Source organism: Trachypithecus francoisi, unplaced genomic scaffold (assembly GCF_009764315.1).
Source record: "Trachypithecus francoisi isolate TF-2019V2 unplaced genomic scaffold, Tfra_2.0 Lachesis_group12, whole genome shotgun sequence".
Lineage (NCBI taxonomy): Eukaryota > Metazoa > Chordata > Mammalia > Primates > Cercopithecidae > Trachypithecus > Trachypithecus francoisi.
The window spans coordinates 71,981,557-72,003,771 of record NW_022681457.1 but is presented as its reverse complement, the minus strand read 5'-3'; the positions used below and the strand labels follow the sequence as shown (position 1 = coordinate 72,003,771).

At 45.3% G+C, this 22,215-nt stretch overlaps 1 protein-coding gene across 1 annotated transcript in view; it reads right to left on the bottom strand.

Annotated features, from left to right (window-relative positions):
- Positions 1–22,215, bottom strand: part of ORC1 (origin recognition complex subunit 1) — a 32,158-nt gene that overhangs the window by 2,080 nt on the left and 7,863 nt on the right. Inside the window, exons 5-16 of the mRNA XM_033226371.1 lie at positions 21,825–22,143; positions 19,199–19,550; positions 14,795–14,899; positions 14,023–14,218; positions 11,426–11,523; positions 10,723–10,824; positions 10,117–10,288; positions 9,383–9,490; positions 8,967–9,116; positions 7,197–7,316; positions 852–1,021; positions 237–324 (exon numbers count right to left, since the gene is read on the bottom strand). Coding sequence (XP_033082262.1) covers positions 237–324; positions 852–1,021; positions 7,197–7,316; positions 8,967–9,116; positions 9,383–9,490; positions 10,117–10,288; positions 10,723–10,824; positions 11,426–11,523; positions 14,023–14,218; positions 14,795–14,899; positions 19,199–19,550; positions 21,825–22,143 — 1,980 coding nt within the window. The remainder of the gene's footprint in view (positions 1–236; positions 325–851; positions 1,022–7,196; positions 7,317–8,966; positions 9,117–9,382; positions 9,491–10,116; positions 10,289–10,722; positions 10,825–11,425; positions 11,524–14,022; positions 14,219–14,794; positions 14,900–19,198; positions 19,551–21,824; positions 22,144–22,215) is intronic.

Genomic DNA, 22,215 nt, shown 5'->3' with positions numbered 1-22,215 from the left:
GACCATCCTGGCTAACACGGTGAAACCTCGTCTCTACTAAAAAAAATACAAAAAAACTAGCCGGGCGAGGTGGCTGGCGCCTGTAGTCCCAGCTACTCCGGAGGCTGAGGTAGGAGAATGGCGTGAACCCGGGAGGCGGAGCTTGCAGTGAGCTGAGATCCGGCCACTGCACTCCAGCCCGGGGACAGAGCGAGACTCCGTCTCAAAAAAAAAAAAAAAAGAAAAGAGGAGATCACCTGCTGGAATGTGGCTTCCTCCAGTCCTGATCGACGGAACTCTGCAAGGATGGCTCTCAGGAAGCTCTGTTCCAGAACAGAAGAATTTCTTAAAGGAAACGAGCAGATGTGAGTTTTGTTAGTGGCTGTAACCCCAGCCCAGAGGAAAGTCAAAGAAAGCTTTTCTGTGTCTTTAGAAAAGAGAAAACCTGGGAAATAATTTCTCCTATATTATGTGGTAAGGTTCCCTCTGACCCCCAAACTCTCAAACTGATACAGAAAATGTCACTGCGGAAGTGAGGAAACATAGCAACTACATCTGGAAATATACTCATCACTCAGAAATACTTGTGCCCTCATTTCATGAGGTGGGCGCATCATTCAGTGTGAGAGAAGCAGCTGCTTTTTTTTTTGTTCCTATCATAGCACTTTTACACCCTGAACACCTATAATATAGCTCAATAAGTGTCAAATATTCTATTATCCTAGGGTTATATTTCTGTCTCCATGACTAGATAATGTCCCTATGAAAAAGAACCATGTTATTAGTAAGTGCAGGTTGAATGAGTAAAAGCTTAGAAAGGGAAACATGTTTCTACAGCCTTCCAGGAAGGCTCAGGAAGTGGAGCATCTTACTTGATGGCCGTGATGTATGATGACGAAAACATCTCATCCACAGCTTCCATTGAGTGGGCTATGGTGACCAGGCCAGGGGAGTCAGGCTTCTGCTGGGAGAACTCACAGATCTCTGTGGCACGCCTGCAGATGTCCAGACACCGTCGTGCATCTCCAGAGAGTGCTGCTACCTACAAGAGGGAATATTTTATTCCTGAGGCCACCTTAGCCCAGAAGAACCAACAGATTCTGTATTTAACTAAAAAGAAAAGGTAGTGCTGGCAATGGACGTAAGCATAAAGTTAAGTTCTTAGCCCTGGCAGGGAACCTTGAGGAAGAATAGAAATGAATTCTTATATTGTGCATGGGACTCTAATCCTCTAGTCCCAAACCTCTGTCTTGGTTTTACAGTTAACTCCACAGTGGACAATGCAGAAATTTCTCAGTTTTACTATTCAGGAAATGAAGTCTAAAATCAGAAACCCTTGGTTCAAGATCACTATTGAAGCATTTGCAGAGTTCTCACTCCTTGCATAGAGAGAGATGTGTGCCCCCAGAAGCAGCCAGCCAAAGCCAAGAGGCTGAGGTGCAGCCTATCTGGAGATAAAGCCATAGCCAGGCACCCCTTCAGCGCGTGGTGAATTTCGGGTCGGATTGGTCAATGGCTAGGAGGCCCAGAATCAAGAATGGAGGAAAGGGCTGGGCGCAGTGGCTCACACCTGTAATCTCAGCACTTTGGGAGGCCAAGGCGGGCGGATCACCTGAGGTCAGGAGTTTGAGACCAGCCTGGCCAACATGGCGAAACCCCATCTCTACTAAAAACACAAAAATTAGCCAGGGCCGGGGGTGTGGTGAGTCACACCTGTAATCCCAGCACTTTGGGATGCCCAGGCAGGTGGATCACTTAAGGTCAGGAGTTTAAGACCAGCCTGACAAACATGGTGAAACCCTATCTCTACTAAAAATACAAAAATTAGCTGGGTGTGGTGGTACGAGCCTGTAATCTCAGCTACTGGGGAGGCTGAGGCAGGACAATCACTTGAACCTGGGAGGTGGAGGTTGCAGTGAGCCAAGATCACACCACTGCACTCCAGCCTGGGTGACAAAGCTAGAGTCCGTCTCAAAAAAAAAGAAAAAATCACTTTTCAAGTAACCCAAGACACAAACATGACTATTGGCTTATATTTTTCCCTTCCTCTAATCCCCCACATTGAACTGGTAAAGGTGCCCTGTAGACCTTCCTGCTTCGTCAGTTCTCCTCCCCTCCCATCACCACCTGTACAGCCTGGTGAAGAGGCACCTTCTGTGGTGAATCATGGATTCAAGAAGTACTGCAGGGGCCTCAGGACAAAGTGAAAGGGGAACTCTGGGGGGTAAGGAAACACCTAAACCAGTCTGACCCCGAGGGTATCAGTGACATTTGGTGACCCTATGCCTCCCTTCGGGCTGCTGCTGGGACAAGGGAGACACAAGAAAAAGCTAAGGCCCAGTCAACATGGAACCTAACAGGACGTCCCACATGCACCTGAAACTTGACCTCCACTTCAGCCTCAGTACAGGGTGAGTGAGACCCATCACGTAGAAGGGATGGCAGGGAAAACGGCCTACTTGACCGTTGTGCTAGGTGGATGCGGGCACACACAAAAAACTTGGGTTTTATTTATTTATTTATTTATTTATTTGAGACAGAGTTTCACTCTTGTTGCCAAGGCTGGAGTGCAATGGTGCGATCTCGGCTCACTGCAACCTCCACTTTCTGGGTTCAAGTGATTTTCCTGCCTCAGCCTCCCGAGTAGACTTTCCGGGTTCAAGTGATTCTCCTGCCTCAGCCTCCCGAGTAGCTGGGATTACAGGTGCACGCCACCACACCCGGCTAATTTTTTGTATTTTTAGTAGAGATAGGGTTTCACCATGTTGGCCAGGCTGGTCTTGAACTCCTGACCTCAGGTGATCTACCCGCCTCAGCCTCCCAAAGTGCTGCGATTACAGGCGTGACCCACTGCGCTGAGCTGAGTTTTTGTTGTTTTTTTGTTTGTTTGTTTGTTTGAGGGTCTTCCTTTGTCACTCAGGCTAGAGTGCAGTGGCATGATCATGGCTCACTGCAGCCTCAACCTCCTGGGCTCAAGCAATCCTCCTACCTCAGCTTCCCAAGTAGCTGGGACTACAGATACATGCCATCACATTGGGCTAATTTTTAATTTTTTTGTAGAGACAGGGTTTTAATATGTTGCCCAGGCTGGTCTCAAACTCCCCCACTCAAGTGATCCCCTCACCTTGGCCTCCCAAAGTGCTGGGATTATAGGCATGAGCCACCCCACCCGGACACTCCCCTTTGTTTTTACAACCATAAGCCCTCGCTTGGATTTGGAGCTCAAATTTATGTTGTCTTTCCTACAGTTCTCAAGTGGAGAATTTTATTTTAAAAATGGTAACAATTGGTAGTGCCCCTAGATAATAGAAACAAACAAACAAAAAAAATTCTAAATGAATTCAACTTCAACCCAGGCCCCAATTAACTACCAAATAAAGAAGCACACTGAATCCCAAGCATATAGTAAAAATAAAATAAAAATCAAGACACAAAAATAAGAAAACCAAGCCACATATGCATGGGAACCAGGAGAATCAATGGTTATCAGAATCAGACCCCTAAAGACTTCAGATATCATAATTATAAGATATAGAATAGGCCGGGCACGGTGGCTCAAGCCTGTAACCCCAGCACTTTGGGAGGCTGAGACGGGCGGATCATGAGGTCAGGAGATCGAGACCATCCTGGCTAACACGGTGAAACCCCGTCTCTACTAAAAAATACAAAAAAAAAAAACTAGCCGGGCGAGGTGGCGGGCGCCTGTAGTCCCAGCTACTGGGGGGGCTGAGACAGGAGAATGGCGTAAACCCGGGATGCGGAGCTTGCAGCGAGCCAAGATCCGGCCACTGCACTCCAGCCTGGGCGACAGAGGGAGACTCCATCTCAAAAAAAAAAAAAAAAAAAAAAAAGATACAGAATATAAAACATTCACTTCATTACGTGTAAAGAAATAAGAGAGGGCTTTGAAACTATGGGCAAGAGATTTGAGGAAGAGCACCATGCAAATCTGATGCCTTCTGAATCTTTGTTAAAAAAAACCGGGCCGGGCCGGGGCTGGGGCCAGGCACAGTGGCTCACACCTATAATGCCAGCACTTTGGGATCTGAAGCGGGCGGACCACGAGGTCAGGAGATAGAGACCATTCTGGCTAACATGGTGAAACCCCATCTCTACTAAAAATACAAAAAATTAGCTGGGCATGGTGGCACATGCCTGTAGTTCCAGCTACTTGGGAGACTGAGGCAGGAGAATTGCTTGAACCCAGAGGCGGAGGTTGCAGTGAGCCGAGATCGCATCACTGCACTCCAGCCTGGGCAATAGAGCAAGACTCTGTCTCAAACAAACAAGCAAACACACACAACTCTGGCCAGGCGCAGTGGCTCACACCTATAATCCTTTAACTTTGGGAGGCCAAAGCAGGCAGATCACTTGAGGTCAGGAGTTCAAGACCAGCCTGGGCAGCATGGTGAAACCCCACCTCTACTAAAAATACAAAAATTGCCAGGCGCGGTGGCTCAAGCCTGTAATCCCAGCACTTTGGGAGGCCGAGACGGGCGGATCACGAGGTCAGGAGATCGAGACCATCCTGGCTAACACGGTGAAACCCTGTCTGTACTAAAAAATACAAAAAACTAGCCGGGCGAGGTGGAGGGTGCCTGTAGTCCCAGCTACCTGGGCGGCTGAGGCAGGAGAATGGCATGAACCCGGGAGGCGGAGCTTGCAGTGAGCTGAGATCCGGCCACCGCACTCCAGCCTGGTGACAGAGCAAGACTCCATCTCAAAAAAAAAAAAAAAAAAAAAAGGAAAGTAAATGTAAGATGCTTTAGATCAGGAAACAACAAAATGTGGCTCACCATCTTTTTATAAATAAAGTTTTATTGGCTGTAATCCCAGCACTTTGGGAGGCCGAGGAGGGCGGATCACCTGAGGTCAGGAGTTCAAGACCAGCCTGGGCAATAAACATGGGAAAACCCTGTCTCTACTAAAAATACAAAATTAGCCGGGCGTGATGGCACATGACTATAATCCCAGCTACTTGGGAGGCTGAGGCAGCAGAATCGCCTGAACCCAGGAGGCAGAGGTTGCAGTGAGCTCTGTCTCAAAAAAAAAAAAAAAAAAAAAAGAAAAAGTTTGCTGACCTTTGTCCTAGATTCTTCCTCTATTTCACACTATTGGGTGAACATAACGGCCACTGAGGGAGGCTCTGTTAGAAAAGCTGGGGCCATGGCAATTTGTACTTTTCCCATCAAACTCTTTGCCCTAAAGTTTACTCCTCTTCTACCAAGGTAGGAAATCAGAGATTTGCCAGGCGCAGTGGCTCACGCCTGTAATCCCAGCACTTTGGGAGGCCGAGGTGGGCGGATCAGGAGGTCAAGAGATTGAGACCAGCCTGGCCAACATGTGAAACTCCATCTCTACTAAAAATACAAAAATTAGCTGGGCGTGGTGGCGTGTGCCTGTAGTCCCAGCTACTCGGGGGCTGCGGCAGGAGAATCGCTTGAACCCAGGAAGCGGAGGGTGTGGTGAGCCGAGATCGCACCACTGCACTCCAGCCTGGTGACAGAGCGAGACTCTGCCTCAAAAAAAAAGAAGAAAAAAAAAAGGAAATTTATTCTCAGGCAAAGTTTAAAGTCTCTGGTCCTAGGAATGCTACGCATTATTGTAGAAGAGGTGTCCCTTACCAAAAATAGATGATTACTATATGCATGCCAAACTGGAAGACCTCTTCTGTACCTGGCACCAGCCCCTCATTCCCAGAACACTGCCCTCCCTCCAGACAGGACAGGGGAAGCATACTGAGAAATCTGACCATCCCCATGGGAAAGGAGAAAAGACAGTGATACAGGCCCACTCAGATCATCCCACAGCAAAGCTTATAGTGAATAAGCCCCACTTACATGTTCAGAGCCAGCTGTTTAATCTCCACCCTTACACCTGAGAGGACAACCAAGACAACTTCGTAAAGTCTCTAAGATAGAGACCAAAAGCAACCGACAGAAGCATCTTGGAGGAAAAGGGGAGAGGACAATCTCAATAAATAGGATAGCACTGGCCAGGTGCAGTGCCTTGCTCCTGTAATCCCAGCACTTTGGGAGGCCAAGGTGGGTGGATCACCTGAGGTCAGGAGTTCAAGACCAGTCTGGTCAACATGGCGAAACCCCATCTCTACTAAAAGTACAAAAATTAGCCAGGTGTGGTGGCACACACCTGTAATCCCAGATACTCGGGAGGCTGAGGAAGGAGAATCGCTTGAACCCTGAAGGCGGAGGTTGCAGTGAGCTGAGATCGTGCCACTGAACTCTAGCCTGGGCAACAGAGGGAGACTGTTTCAAAAAAAAAAAAAAAAAAAGGTTGGCATAAAAAAGGATCATTCGGAGAAAAGAAAAAGACTCTTAGACTATGCATAACAGCAAAAGTGAAAAACTTTACCAACTAAAACGCCTAGATGATAACTTTGAGGATCTCCCTCCTGGAAAGCAAAGCTGGAGACAGGCACACAGTTGGCTCACCTCTGACCCCAGTCCCTAATATAGTAGCCAGTTTTGAGCAGGAGTCACAGTCATGTGCTGCTGCTACAGCCACTCAGGGTAACAGTGTGTCGGCAAGAGGAAACTAGAAATAAGTTTATAATTCTTTTATGTGCTGAAATACTTGTGGATATACGGGTTTTCTTTCTTTCTTTCAACTTGAGGCAGACTTTTAACCTACTTTGTTCCTCAGCAGCCAGGGAGACTAGTCTATGGTGAACTCTCAGGGAGCATTCTCCTATTAGACTTGGAGGGGAGGGGCATCTAATAACTCAAATCTAGCCTGGAGAGTGTGCCTTGCTGGGCATGTTATAGACATGGTCTTGTTATATTTTCACAATGACCCTATGAGGTAAGTACTCCCATCCTTCTTCAGAGAAGAAAACTGAGGCTCAGGAAATTTTTAAGTAACTTTGCTATAACCTTCTGCATGCCTACTAAGCGTTAGAGCCAGAACTCGGACCAGGTTTGTCTACCTGACCATATTGTCCCTTTCATCATGCAAAACTGCTTGCTCCCTGAATCAATTCATATTAGCTTGCATATAAACCCACAATACTTATGGCCCTCTAATCAATCATAAAATAACAAGGCTAAGGAATTTCTTGGAATCTTGTCTCTCTTTTTTTTATATGTTTATAGGACTTTCTAAATTTCTCTCCAATCTCAGAGCATCCAGCACAGGGCCTCATACCGAGCAGGTACTCAGCAAAGATGTGCTGACTGATTTATGGGTGCAGGACTTACCTTCCTGGCTACCAGCTGGATGGCATCATCCTCAAAGGCCTTCAGCTGCTTGAGCCGGGAACTTAGGATCTGCTGTAGCTGGCTGTATGTGTAGGGCTGGAAGGACATCCTGGTAAGACCCTGGGGAACCAAAACGACAGAGGAATAAGTTCGCTGATTGCCCATTGATTATCCAGGTGGAAAGTCACCCTTGGGCCCCCAAACCCGATTCCCAGGTCCCATATAACAAATTACACATTTCATACCTAGACTACCACTGCCTTTACTGACAATGACCAGTGGTGTCCTGCAGGGCAGTAGTTCTCAAACTATTTTTTCATTTCATTGAAGGACCTTTGATTCTTTTTTTCTTCTTTTTTCTTTTGAGCCTGTTGCCCAGGCTGGAGTGCCGTGGCGTGATCTCGGCTCACTGCAAGCTCCACGTCCTGGGTTCATGCCATTCTCCTGTCTCAGCCTCCCAAGTAGCTGGGACTACAGGCACCCACCACCACACCCAGATATATTTTTTGTATTTTTAGTAGAGACAGGGTTTCACCGTGTTAGCCAGGATGGTCTCGATCTCCTGACCTCGTGATCCACCTGCCTCGGCCTCCCAAAGTGCTGGGATTACAGGTGTGAGCGACTATGCCCGGCCCAAACTGGGATTACAGGCATGAGCCACCGCACCCAGTCTAAGGACCTTTGATTCTATCAGAATCATTTGGAAGTAGATAAAATCTGAGGTGCTTTAATTGAAGTGGGTGAGAGAATCTTCAGATCTATGCTATACATTGTCACTGCACTTGGCTTCACTTACCAGGCTCTTCATGATTTCTTGTTGTGCTTCCTGCTGAACTGCAGGGCCCGTGAGGGCAGACATTGCATCTGCCTGGTTTATTGCACTATTCCAAGTACCTAACACTGCCTGGCAGGTTATAAGTGCTAAAACTTTTTTTTTGAGACAGAGTTTCGCTCTTGTTGCCCAGGTTGGAGTATAGTGGCGTGATCTTGGCTCGCTGCAACCTCCGCCTCCTGGGTTCAAGCGATTCTCCTGCCGCAGCCTCCCAAGTAGCTGGGACTACAGGCATGTGCCACCACACCTGGCTAATTTTTGTATGTTTAGTAGAGATAGGGTTTCTCCATGTTGGTCAGGCTGGTCTCGAACTCCTGACCTCAGGTGATCCGCCAGCCTTGGCCTCCCAAAGTGCTGGGATTATAGGCGTGAGCCACTGCGCCTAGCCTAAAACATTTTTTAAAATAATTAAACCTCCATGGCTTGGTGCAGTTTAAAAGTCCACGGGTAGCAGAACACCAAGATATGATGTTTGCAGAAAATCATGCAATGGTGATATATTCTAACATAGAAACTATAAGCATTGCAGAAATCACATTTCTTAATGTACCATTTCAGTATTCATTTTTGCAGAACTTTTTTTGGGGGGACGGAGTCTGGCTCTGTCACCAGGCTGGAGTGCAGTGGCATGATCTCAACTCACTGCAACCTCTGCCTCTGGAGTTCAAGCAATTCTCCTGCCTCAGCTTCCTGATTAAGTGGGACTACAGGCATGCATCACCACACCTGGCTAATTTTTGTATTTTTAGTAGAGATGGGGTTTTGCCGTGTTGGCCAGGCTGGTCTTGAACTCCTGACCTCAAGTGGTCCCCCCACCTTGGCCTCCCAAAGTGCTGAGTTTACAGATGTGAGCCACCACACCTGGACCATTTTTGCAGAACTTCTTGGCCAAGCTTACAGATCTGCAATAACAGCATGGGAACTGCCCTAGAACCTACCAGTCGGCTGGACACCCGGTTCAGCATGATTCGCTCTGGCAGGTCCATTGTGTTGGCAATTGTCAGGACCACAAGCCGGGCCTCCTTATGAGTGGGCCAGTCAAAGAGATTGTACATTATGTCTTGTTTGTGAGTCCACAGAAGGTCGAGCTGCCAGGGAAAAGGAGAGAGATGCAGAGTCAATCACAGAGACTGAGCTGGGGCTTCAGAATGAAGACCTCTAACCACTGCTTTAGCTGTATGTTTCCCAGATCATAGCACCAAAGCAGTCCATTGACACATGCCTTTCAGCACCAGAAAATGGCTCATAAGAATAGAGAAAGGAGCCAGGACTTTCCTCCCTTCCACCCAGCACTTGCTCCTGAAACGTAAGGGACAGTCCCATTTCTTCTCCTGTCCTCCCATGGGCACCTCACCTCATCCACAAGCAGGACGGTGGTTTCCTGAGGAGACCCTCGGGTGCAGAATCGCTTTGCCAGCAGTTCTGCCGCGTGGTTAGCTGTTGCTTTTTGGCCTGTTAGCTTCTGCATTAGGAGAAACACAGTTGTGAGGGACTAGGAGTAAGGAGTAAGAGGATCTTACTCCTCTGGGATTAAAGTTAAATCTGTAAATGGAGGGAGGCATTTAGCCTGAGGACTTCGGTATCCTATGTTCTGCCTCCCCATCTAGTCTTAACCTTAACTTGGAAGGACAAGAGAAGGCACCAAAAGAGAAGATAAAGAAAGTGTGTGAGTTTGAAACGCAAATGAGCCACAGGCTGGGCCAGAAGCCCCCTTAAAATCACTATTACATAATTCTATAACTGGATGCTACCTGCTCCAAAATAAGAGCCAATGGATGAAACAGCAAGACTCAACCTCTGGCCTGCCATGGACCCCTTTTCCATGTTGCTACACTGCTACTTGTGAGCTCATAGTTTTCACCATGTGGAAAAGCACTGGCTTCCTGGCTTGTAGTCATTATCCAGCTCCTAGACTTTGAAGTCCCCTAAGGTAAGAATTCTGCCTTCCCTGCTCTTGCTGCCTCTACAGAAAGGACAATGCCTGGTATATCATGAACATGCAATACACACAAAATTAAGTAACTCTTTCCTTTTTCATGTGCCATGAAGAAACAGTATTTTCCAAAAAGCCTAAACAGCTCTGCTTACCTGCAAGATTTGCACATAGACTTGGTGGGGCTCCGTCAGCTTCATGCCATTGACCTCAATGTATTGAAAGGGAGGCACATCATTGGCTTGGGCTGCCTGCTGCAGGCAGCGCATCACCTCATGCACAGTAGCAGTCTTCCCTGTCCCAGGGACACCAGAGATGTACATGCACCTAGAGCAAGAGGGGAAAACCCGTGGGGTAGGTCTCAGCCAGCCACTACATGCTATAATCAGTTAGGAGTATGGGAATGTATACTGAGGGAAGGACCAAGACCCTTGAAATGTGGAGGTGGGGGCAGTAGAGACCATCCTTGGAAGCTGGTCAGAGTAGGACCCGCTTATACAGAATCATTCATTCCACAAGTAATGCTCTATGCAAACTGCCTACTCAAAGAAGGCCAGTTTCATTCTTTCTGAAAGGCAATATTTCTGTTTCTATAGGATTACTTTGGCAACAAATGTCTCAGAAGCTTTAGGCTTCAGCAACGATTTGGTGTAGTCTGCTGATACTGGAGAAAGCCTGTATGGCTGAACAGTAACACCCAAGGCACTCTACTAGCAGGGGCCTTATTCCCCAAACTACCCTGCCTACCTCACATGACTCACCCTCCAGTATGGTCAAGGAGTTTGCTTTCCACAAAGTTGTAGATGTCTTGGAATTCCTGTTCCCGACAGGGAAGAGACTCAGGTATAGCAGAAACGTGTAGCCTACCATTGGTGGTAAATAGGAGAAAAGGAAGACTTTAGGAACATTCCCCAACCATCTACTCATTCATCAATGGAAAATGATTACGGTTTCTTGTCTATGTTTCTACATGAAAACTCAAATTTCAAATGCCAGAGAATCCCTTCATTTTCAAATCCCTCCATTTAGCCTCATAATCCTTGGCCTCCATTTCTCCAACCAAATCACATGGGTGGACCTCATCCCATAGGAGATTCAGATTTTGCTTGATTTCTGACAGGATCCAGACTTATATGAAAGTCTCCATATGGTTCTAAAGGGCATCATAACAACGAGGCACTGTCCTGACTAATCATCTTCCATCCCTGTGGAAATGATGGCAGTAGACGGGAAGGTCAGTCCTCCCAGGGCCTGTCCACATTGGCTGACCCAGATGCTGCTTGAGAGGTTTCTTTTTCCTAAATACACATACTCACTTTACCTAGATAGGTAAAAGTGTAGACACATAGTGTATCTACCTTTATTTGGTAGACCAGTGACTGCTAATCACTCCCATTTCATGTGAATGAAAGCAGAGGCCGCATGGTTCCTGCCTCTCTGAAAGGGAATCAAGAGCAGCAGTACCTCAGTCGGGCTTCCTCCATCACACTGGCTGGCTCCTGGGCAGCCAGGCTTCGACTACGGATCTGAGGAGTGGCACAACGTGGTGTTTTAGGCTTGAGCTGTATTCAAAACAGAGAACGTATTTCACAAAGAAAAAGCAAAACACCATCTAGGACACACCAGCTAATGTGATTTGTGCTGATCTGATAAAAGGAAGAGAGGTGGTGAATTCCTCTTAGTTCCTTCCTGGATAAAGGACCACGACTCTACCTCTCTGACCTCACATTGTAAAAACTTTGTTCATCGTCCCAACGTGGTTTCTTTTTTCTAATGTATATATAGCATCAGGATTTATAACATTGTCAGTCTGAGGAAAGAATTAAGTTTGGATGAAATACTATTTAAAAGTAAAATATCTTGAAAGACGAGAAATGCTTAAGAAACCCTAACTACTCTGCCCAAATACAGAAGAGAAGAGAAAGCATAAACTATGCTTGATTCATAAGATCTTTCTCTGGGCTTATTTGAAGATATGGTCAAGCATCAGCCCAGGACTTCCATGGCCCACGGTGTGGGACTTGGAGAAACCCTGGCAGATTTTTCCACTCCAAACCCCCAGATCACTGCTTAGGCTAGTCTAACAGCCCTCTGTCTTCTTCCTTGCTCATGGCTTGCTGGAGCAGGCCTGCTGCTGCTTCCCTCATCTTCATGGAATTTCTACAAAGCATTCTCTCCTATGCGGCATTTCACTCTACCCACCCTCTGTTTTCAGCCTGGCTAGAGAAAGAACAATCTCTCCACTTCCTCCCGAGGCAGAAAGCACTTCAACTCTATCTGTTTAAAAGGCTTTACAGGCTGGTGTGGTGACGCACACCTGTAATCCTAGCACTTTGGAAGGCTGAGGCAGGAGGACTGCTTAAACTCAGGAGTTCGAGGCCAGCCTGGGCAACACAGAGGTGAAAGCCCCTCTAAATTAGCTAGGCATGATGGCACACCCCTGTAGTCCCAGCTACTAGGGAGGCTGAGGTGGAAGGATCGCTTGAGCCTGGGAGGTTGAGGCTACAGTGAGCTGAGATTGCACCACTGTACTCCAGCCTGGGCAACAGACAGAGCAAGACCCTGTCTCAAAAAAAAAAAAAAAAAAAAAAGTCTTTACATTTATTGATTTTGGAGAAAACAGAAAAGAATTGACAAGGCCTTGCTGAGAAGGTATCAAAAACCTGCTGGGCTTCTGCCTTTTATTATGCTGAAGGTACCCTACACCTTATATCCCTACTTTTGGGTTGGGGCGAGGAGGCACAATCAAACCAGAGGCCTGTCAGGAACCAGGACACACAGCAGGAGGAAGAGTGGTGGGCGGGTGAGCATTACCACCTGAGCTCTGCCTTCTGCTAGAGCAGCAGAGGCATTCGATTCTCATAGGAGTGTGAACCCTATTGTGAACTGCGTGTGCAAGGGATCTAGGTTGCACACTCCTTATGAGAATCTAATGCCTGGAGAGCTGGGGTAGAACAATTTCATCCTGAAACCATCCCCCCAAGTCCCTGCCATCTGTAGAAAATTTGTCTTCCACGAAGGGGGTCCCTGGTGCCAAAAGGGCTGGGGACTACTGATCTACTGGATTCCTTTCCCTAGAGACTTTTCTTTTTTCTTGAGATAGTCTCACTCTCACGCCCAGGCTAGAGTGCTATGGTGCCATCTCAGCTCATTGAAACCTCCGCCTCCCAGGTTCAAGTGATTCTCCCGCCTCAGCCTCCAGAGTAGCTGGGATTACAGGCACCTGCCACCATTAGCCCAGCTAATTTTTGTATTTTTAGCACAGACAGGGTTTCACCATTGTTGGCCAGGCTGGTCTTGAACTCCTGACCTCAAGTGATCTGTCCACCTCGGCCTCCCAAAGTGCTGGGATTACAGGCGTGAGCCACCGTGCCTCGCCGAGATTTTTCTTTGATTTCAACCCAAGCCAAATCACATCTTCATGTGGAAAAATGGACATCAGCTTTAGAAAGTCTTCTAATTAAGACTTCCCAATTGCGTTCCAAATAATAAGATGCTCTCTCAATTTAACTTTAATTCAAACATTTCTCAAGCACACTCAAACATCAGAAGATCCTGATCTGAATACCTTTTCGGTGTTCTGCTATAAAGTTCCACAGGAAGCAGAAAAGATGTCCATTGATCTCCTCCTTCCATCTTGCTGTGACACGATTTGTTACCAATATGTAAGTAGCACTCCTGGTTTCTCAGGTGTGTCAAGTGGGACAACAAAACAAACACCACGGCTCTGTGGCCGTACATGCGATTCCCACTCTGCCAGTGCTCCGTGGGAGATGCAAAGAGGAGTGGGTCTTGTACTTCCCTCAGGAAGTTCGGCTCTTGGCTGTCTGATTCTGTACTGTAAAAGGGACTTAACTCAAAAATCACTCTTTACTAGATTCATTTTCAGTCCTAGTGTTCACTTAGGTCCCTTTCTCCATGAATATTCCACAAGGAATAGCATTGAATATAACAGACCTGTCCTCAGATTCCAGCTGTTACTAATCTGTGACCTCAGCATTTGTAACTTTTAAACTAAGAGAGGGATGCTTCGATGGGAAGTAAACCTAGTAGAACCTTACACTTTTCTTTGGCATCTTCGTGGGGGTGTATAAGGATGACTTCAAGGAAGATCGCAGGTTCCTGGACACAGTTCTGGGTGTTCTCCTTGGAAGGGGCGGTGTGGAAGCCTCTTCTTCGTCACTGCTAGATTCTGAAATCTCTGCTGCTGGCAGAATCTCTTTCTCTTCTTGGTCACTTTTACTATGACCTAGAAACCTAAATGGTAGGGACATATTTTTTGCTACTCAGTGTTCAAGTCTAAATAAGAAGAACTCCATAACGTTAGTGTGGATTACAAGCATTGCAGGGTCCTTGTGACCAGACAACATGGGTGCTTGCTACTGAGACACTCTGTTAGGAGCATTATTTATATTATCTCATTAAACCCCTCAACAAATTTATGACATTTTTATTATTATATTGTGTAGATGAGGGATTTCAGACTTAGAAAGGTAAATGTGCCTTCCCAAGGTTACACAGATAGTAAATGACAAAGCCCAGGTTCAAATCCAGATCTCTCAGAATCCAAGTTCATGCTCTTAGGCACCCCCTCCCACCACCAGTCTTGCTGGACATGATGATCAGGGATGGGAGCCACCTAAGCCCAGGAAGTATTTCTTGCCCCTTCAAACTAAGACAATTATCTGAAACTTAAAATAATTCCAGACATGCTAGGTAAAAGGTCAATTTCAATGGATTGGCAAACAAACAATATAAGAGGCTTTAAGAGATAAGAGTATAGATATCAGAGATGACAGCAATGTTTCTCTGCCTGCCAAGGAGTAGTCTTACCGAAGCTGCTGCCTTATCCGGTTCATAGACAAGACAGAACTCTTTCTGCGGATACGATGGGGAGTAGAGGTGGCTTCATTCTGAGCTTTTGTTTCTTTTGCATCCCTACAAGAAATCACAGCGAGGTCACGGGAAGTAGTTTTGGACACTAGAGTGTCCAAAAGGCACTAGAAGATAATCAAGTGGCCTTATTGGCTCCCAGTCTTTTTATATATACTTTGAAAAGACCAAACTTTCTTTTTGCTAAAAAGTTGGCAAAAAATTATAAGTAAAAAGTTATAACTGGCCGGGCGCGGTGGCTCAAGCCTGTAATCCCAGCACTTTGGGAGGCCAAGACGGGCGGATCACGAGGTCATAAGATCAAGATCATCCTGGCTAACACGGTGAAACCCCGTCTCTACTAAAAAATACAAAAAACTAGCCGGGCAAGGTGGCGGGCACCTGTAGTCCCAGTTACTCAGGAGGCTGAGGCAGGAGAATGGCGTGAACCCGGGAGGCGGAGCTTGCAGTGAGCTGAGATACAGCCACTGCACTCCAGCCTGGGTGACAGAGCGAGACTCCGTCTCAAAAAAAAAAAAAAAAAAAAGTTATAACTGAAGCTTGACTCAAACCCAGAGTTCAAAGTCTGCCTTAAGCTTATTTAAATCAGACTCACCACCTCCCCAACTAGAAACCAAAATATACTACTCCCAGGGACAGGTGCTTGTCCTTTTTTGTTTCTGATGCATGTATGAATTTACTATCCACACAGGCTCAAGGTTAGCAGAAATGCAGCTGTATATTCAATATAAAGCATTTATTGAGCAACCTATTATGGAACAGGTGCTGAAGTTTCTAGGTAGCAAATACTACAAATTGTAACTTCTGGCTTGTTGCATTTTTATTTGTACAGCAAAGTTTGTTCTAAATGTCTTATCTTTTTGTACAGTTTGTATTTGAGAATAGTCTCCAGTTAAAAAATGAGTCCTATGGCCGGGCGCGGTGGCTCAAGCCTGTAATCTCAGCACTTTGGGAGGCCGAGACGGGCGGATCACGAGGTCAGGAGATCGAGACCATCCTGGCTAACATGGTGAAACCCCGTCTCTACTAAAAAATACAAAAAACTAGCCGGGCGAGGTGGCGGGCGCCTGTGGTCCCAGCTACTCCGGAGGCTGAGGCAGGAGAATGGCGTAAACCCGGGAGGCAGAGCTTGCAGTGAGCTGAGATCCGGCCACTGCACTCCAGCCTGGGCGACAGAGTGAGATTCCGTCTCAAAAAAAAAAAAAAAAAAAAGAGTCCTAGCCAGAGCAATCAGACGAGACAAAGAAATAAAGGGCATCCAAATTAAAAAAGAGTATGTCAAACTGTTAATGTTCACCAATGATATGATCATATACCTAGAAAACCCTAAAGACTCATCCAAAAAGGTCCTAGATCTGATACACTGCTGAAAGAAATCATAGATGACACAAACAAATGGAAACACATCCCATGCTCATGGATGGGTAGAATCAATATTGTGAAATGACCACACTGCAAAAGCAATCTACAGATTCAACATATTCAATGCAATTCTTATCAAAATACTATCATCATTCTTCACAGAACTAAAAAAAATACTAAAATTCATATGGACCGAAAAAGAAAGCCCACATAGACAAAGCAATACTAAGCAAAAAGAAAAATCTGGAGGCATCACATTACCTGACTTCAAACTATAACTTCAAGGATATAGTTACCAAAACAAAATGGTACTGGTATAAAAATAGGCACGTAGACCAATGGAACAGAACAGAGAACCCAGAAATAAAGCCAAATACAGCCAACTGATCTTTGACAAAGCAAACAAAAACATAAAGTGGGAAAAGGACACCCTATTCAACAAATGGCGCTGGAATAATTGGCAAGCCACATGTAGAAGAATGAAACTGGGGCCAGCCGTGGTGGCTCATGCCTGTAATCCCAGCACTTTGGGAGGTCGAGGTGGGTAGATCACCTGAGGTCAGGAGTTTGAGAGATCAGTCTCTACTAAAAATACAAAAAATTAGCTGGGCGGTGGCAGATGCCTGTAATCCCAGCTACTGGGGAGGCTGAGGCAAGAGAACTGCTTGAACCCGCGAGGTTGCAGTAATCCAAGATCGTGCCACTGCACTCCAGCCTGGACAACATGAGCGAAACTCTGTCTCCAAAAAGAAAAGAAAAAAAAAAAAACAAAGAAGAATGAAACCAGATCCTCATCTCTCATCTTATACAAAAATCAACTCAAGATGGATCAGAGACTTAAATCTAAAACCTGAAACCATAAAAAATCTAGAAGATAATGGGTAGGCGTGGTGGTTCATGCCTGTAATCTCAGTACTTTGGGAGGCTGAGGCAGGTGGATCACAAGGTCAGGAGTTCAAGACCAGTCTGGCCAATATGGTGAAACCCCATCTTTACCAAAAATACAAAAATTAGCCAGGCGTGGTGGCACGCGCTGGTAGTCCCAGCTACTTGGGAGGCTGAAGCAGAAGAATTGCTTGAACCTGGGAAGCAGAGGTTGCAGTGAGCCGAGATCATGCCACTGCACTCCAGCCTGGGCGTCAGAGTGAGACTCCGTCTCAAAAAAAAAAAAAGAAAAATCTAGAAAAAAGAAATTCTAACATTGGAAAAAGTCTTCTAGACATTGTTAGGCAAAGAATTCATGACTTAGAAAGCAAAAGCAAATGCAACAAAAACAACAATAAATAAATGGGACCTAATGATACTAAAAAGCTTCTGCACAGCAAAAGAAATAATCAGCAGACTCTAAACAGACAATCCACAGAGTGGGAGAAAATATTTGCAAACTCTGCATCCAACAAAGGACCAATATCCAGAATCTACAAGGAACTCAAACAAATCAGCAAGAAAAAAACAAATAAGCCCATCAAAAAGTGGGCAAAAAGCCAGGTGCGGTGGCTCACACCTGTAATCCCAGCACTCTGGGAGGCTGAGGTGAGTTGATCACTTGAGGTAGGAGTTTGAGACTAGCCTGGCCAACATGGTGAAATCCTGCCTCTACTAAAATACAAAAATTAGTCAGGCGTGGTGGCAAGTGCCTGTAGTCCCAGCTACTAAGGAGGTTGAGGCAGGAGAATTGCTAGAACTCAGGAGGTAGAGGTTGTAGTGAGCCAAGTTCGCACCACTGAACTCTAGCCTGGGCAACAGATCAAGACTCCCTCTCAAAAAAAACAAAAGGGAAAAAAAGTAGGCAAAGGACATGAATAGACAATTCTCAAAAGAAAGAAACAGCCAGTGCTGTTGAAAAAAATATTCAACAGCACTAATTATCAGGGAAATGCAAATTAAAACCACAGTGAAATACCACCTTATTCCTGTCAGAATGGCCATAATTTAAAAAGCAAAAAATAACAGATGTTAGTGTGGATGCAGTGAAAAAGGAACACTTCTACACTGCTGGTGGGAATGTACACTTGTACAACCGCTATAGAAAACACTGTGGAGATTCCTTAAAGAACTAAAAGTAGATCCACCATTTGATTCAGCAATCCCACTTCTGGGTATCTACCCAAAGGAAAAGAAGTCATTATATTAAAAAAAGACACATGCACACGCACGTTTATAGCAGCACAATTTGCAATGGTAAAAATATGGAACCAGCCTAAATGCCCATCAACCAACGAGTGGATGAAGAAAATGTGGTATATATTTACCATGGAATACTACTCAGCCATAAAACAATGAAATAATGGCATTTCCAGCAACTTGGATGGAGTTGAGACCATTATTCTAAGTGAAGTAACTTGGGAATGGAAAAATCAAATATCACATATCCTCACTTATAAGTGGGAGCTAAGCTATGAGGATGCATAGGCATAAGAATGATATAAGGGACTTTGGGGACTCAAGGGGAAGGGTGGAAGAGGGGTGAGAAATAAAAGACTACATATTGGGTACAATGTACACTGGTCAGGTGACAAGTGCACCAAAACCTCAGAAATCACCACTTAAAAACTTATCCATGTAACCAAAAACCACCTGTTCCCCAAAAACTATTGAAATAAAATTAAACAACAACGAAAAACTGCCTTAAAAAATGACTGTTAAAATGTGGCAAAAAGCCACAGGAACTAATGAAGTCCCAAACTGGATAGCAATGCAGGTTTGGGAAGTTATCTTCTATAGCAATGATCCCCAAATAATAGCTCAGTATATTGGAATCATCTGAATAGCATTTCCAAATATAGATTCCTAGGACCAGTGCTTGGAGTCTGACTCACCAGGTGTGGGAAGAGGCCTAGAAATCTGTATTTTAAGAAAGCTCCCCAATAATTCTGTGACATAGGTTTTTCAACTACTGTTCTAACTTTTTAGACTATGACCCACACACTTCACATGATGTGAAGGATTTCAATTTGCTCTGCGGGTAATGTCCCTGGTCACCTCTTTTTGATGTTTTCTGGTTTCAGAATCACGGATGGCATCACTGAAGATTTCTGTCCCCCTCTGATAGGGGTAAGTATTCTCTCCTCTTTAACGTCTATGGTTTTCGAAGCTGGAATTCGGGTTCTCAGGATTATGCAACGTTTGGATGAAGCCTCCTCATCCTCAGTATAACAGAGTCCAGTCTCTCTGGTTTTCTCTGGGGCTTTCAGAGCTGGAGACAAGGTCTGAAGTTTATCAGGCTGAGATCTCTTAGAAGGTGAGGTGATCTCCGAGAAGGCCACTTTCCGTTTCATTCTTCCTGGAGAATCCAAGGAGCCACAAGAAGTCTGCTGGGACATCTGAGGGTTACCTAAGCCCAAGATAAATCACCACAGACAATGTGTACGTTTTTTACCAAACAACATACAAACCCGCAATCTCATGACAGCCAAATTCTGCCACTGAGTTATACGTAAAACATGAATTAGCTATATTTTTAATCACTCCAGGCTTTCTTTCTCCAGCCCGGGTAGCTCTAATAATTTTTCATCTCTCACCTAAATTTTAGGAGTGATTTTCCTAGTTAGAACCATAAGTCAACTTTTAATTCAGTTTTTGCAGATAAATGGGGTAAGTCTTCTCTCATCTCTAACAGGTTTCCCTGAAATAACCTATCAGAACAGTGGGTCTCAACTGGGGCAACATCACACGCCTTCAACCCTAACTCAATGACATCTGAAGAAAGTTATACTAGCGATGCTATCAAGTAACAATGATTACTTCATAGCACAATAACCCAGATTATATCTGCCAATGGAGAGAAGTGGGGTTCCTGGGAACAATCCACTGGGTTCTGTGAATACACAAAACTGTGTGGAATTGCTCCTCCCTCACGAGGATCACAGCACCAAGGACCCCAGCTGCCCATTTGCAGATACCAACTGAGCAGTTAAAAAGGCAGGCGTGTGCCGGGGGCTAAGGTTAAACAAAAGTTGAATGAGGCTCAACCCTGGTTCCAATACACAAAACACTCTAGTCTAACAGATGATATACAAGACTGCCTATTATATTATATAAAGTGAAATAAGTGTCCAGAAGCACATGAGAGCTCATAAAGATGGCTTTTGAGATATACCTTGAAAGAAAGGTAAAATTTCAACAGAGTTGAAAGACGAAGAAGAGAGGACATAAGAAAAAAAAAAAAGAAAAACCCCCTCGCTTCTTTTTTTTTCCTTTTTCTTTTTTTTGAGACAGAGTCTCGCTCTGTCGCCCAGGCTGGAGCGCAATAGCGTGATCTCAGCTCACTGCAACCTGTGCCTCCCGGGTTCAAGCGGTTCTCCTGCCTCAGCCTCCCGAGTAGCTGGGATTACAGGCATGCGCTGCCACACCCGGCTAATTTTTTGCATTTTCAGTAGAGACGGGGTTTCACCATGTTGGCCAGGCTGGTCTTGAATGCCTGACCTCAGTCGATCCACCTGCCTTGGCCTCCAAAAGTGTTGGGATTACAGGCGTGAGCCACCGGGCCCAGTGAGCCCCTTCATTTCTGAAGGTAGTATTACAGATTAGTTAATATTTTTGCTGCATTTTCTAACTGTTTTGTACTTTACATTCAGCTCCTAAAACACACAGTGTACTATAGAGCTATCAAGAATACAAGTAACTTATACTTGAAAAACTTGACACCTACACAAAAAATTCAAAAAGGATGAATGACTATATATAACAAGTGGGGATAAGCTCTCAGAAAGGCTGGGGAGTGAGCTTCAGATACATTGTAAGGGGAAAAAGCAAGTTGGAAAAGAATATATCCAGTATGCTACCCCATTGGTAAGAAAATGAAAAATAAATGTGTGTCTGTACATAGGTATACATATATGCATACACATCTGATTCTTCCAAAACGACACATATGAAAGATAAACCAGAAAGTAAAACAATTAATTAACATATAGAAGGTGGGGTAAGCAGGGTGGGAAGGCAAGGAAAGGAGTAGTGCTTTTCTAGGTAGATTTAAGTAGTTTTGACTCGAATGATATTAATGTTTCACATATTTAAAAAATTAAATAAAAAATGGGTGAAGTCTTAAAATGAAACACAAACTCTGATAGCTGGGCGTGGTGGTTCACGCCTGTAATCCCAGCACTTCGGGAGGCCAAGGCGCGGGGATCACTTGAGCCCAGGAGTTTGAGACCAGCCTGGGCAACATGGCAAGACCCTCTTGCTACAAAAAATTAAAATAAAATTAGCCAGGCATAGTGGTACGCACTTGTAGTCCCAGCTACTTGGGAGACTGAGGCAGGAGGATCATTTGAGCCTTGATCATTGGCCACTGACTTGATCATTGACCAAGCCTACAATAAGTCATGATTGTGCCATTGCATTCCAACCTGGGTGACACAGCAAGACTCTGTCTCAAAAAACAAAAACAAAAAAACCCAGAAAATAGAGCCAAGCGCAGTGACCTACCCTTGTAGTCCCCGCTACTGGGGAGGCTGAGGCAGGAGGATTGCTTGAGCCTCATCACTTGAGTTCCAGGCTATAGTGCACTATGATCACTAACTCAATACTGTTCCATAAATGAACATTTTTATCACATAATCCTTTAGCCCCAGTATTGCCCACTGTGATCCATTCCACAACTTACTGCCAAGCTCCAGCCTCTTCCTGGCTCTTGGGGTAAGAGGATGGGTAGGAGTTTGGCGAGATTTGGAGGCGGAGTGCCTTGATTCAATCCTTTTGGCCACATGTTCTGCTGGGGTCCAAGAAGGGCTTTCTGCACTCTTACTCTTTGTTCCCACGGGCTTCTGGCACTTGGCTGCACTCTCTAGTGGTTTATTCAATTCCGCAAATAGTTCTGAGGACAGTGGCCTGAACTTCTTCTCATTCCAGGATAGTTTCACAAAGAGAGTCTTCTCATTTTTCAGATTTGTCGGTACCACATCCTTTGGGGCTAAAGGTATCACCTGAATTCAGAAGTACAGGTAAGCAGGAAGAGATGAGCCCCAAAAGAGCCAAGGAGTATGCCATCAGAGCTA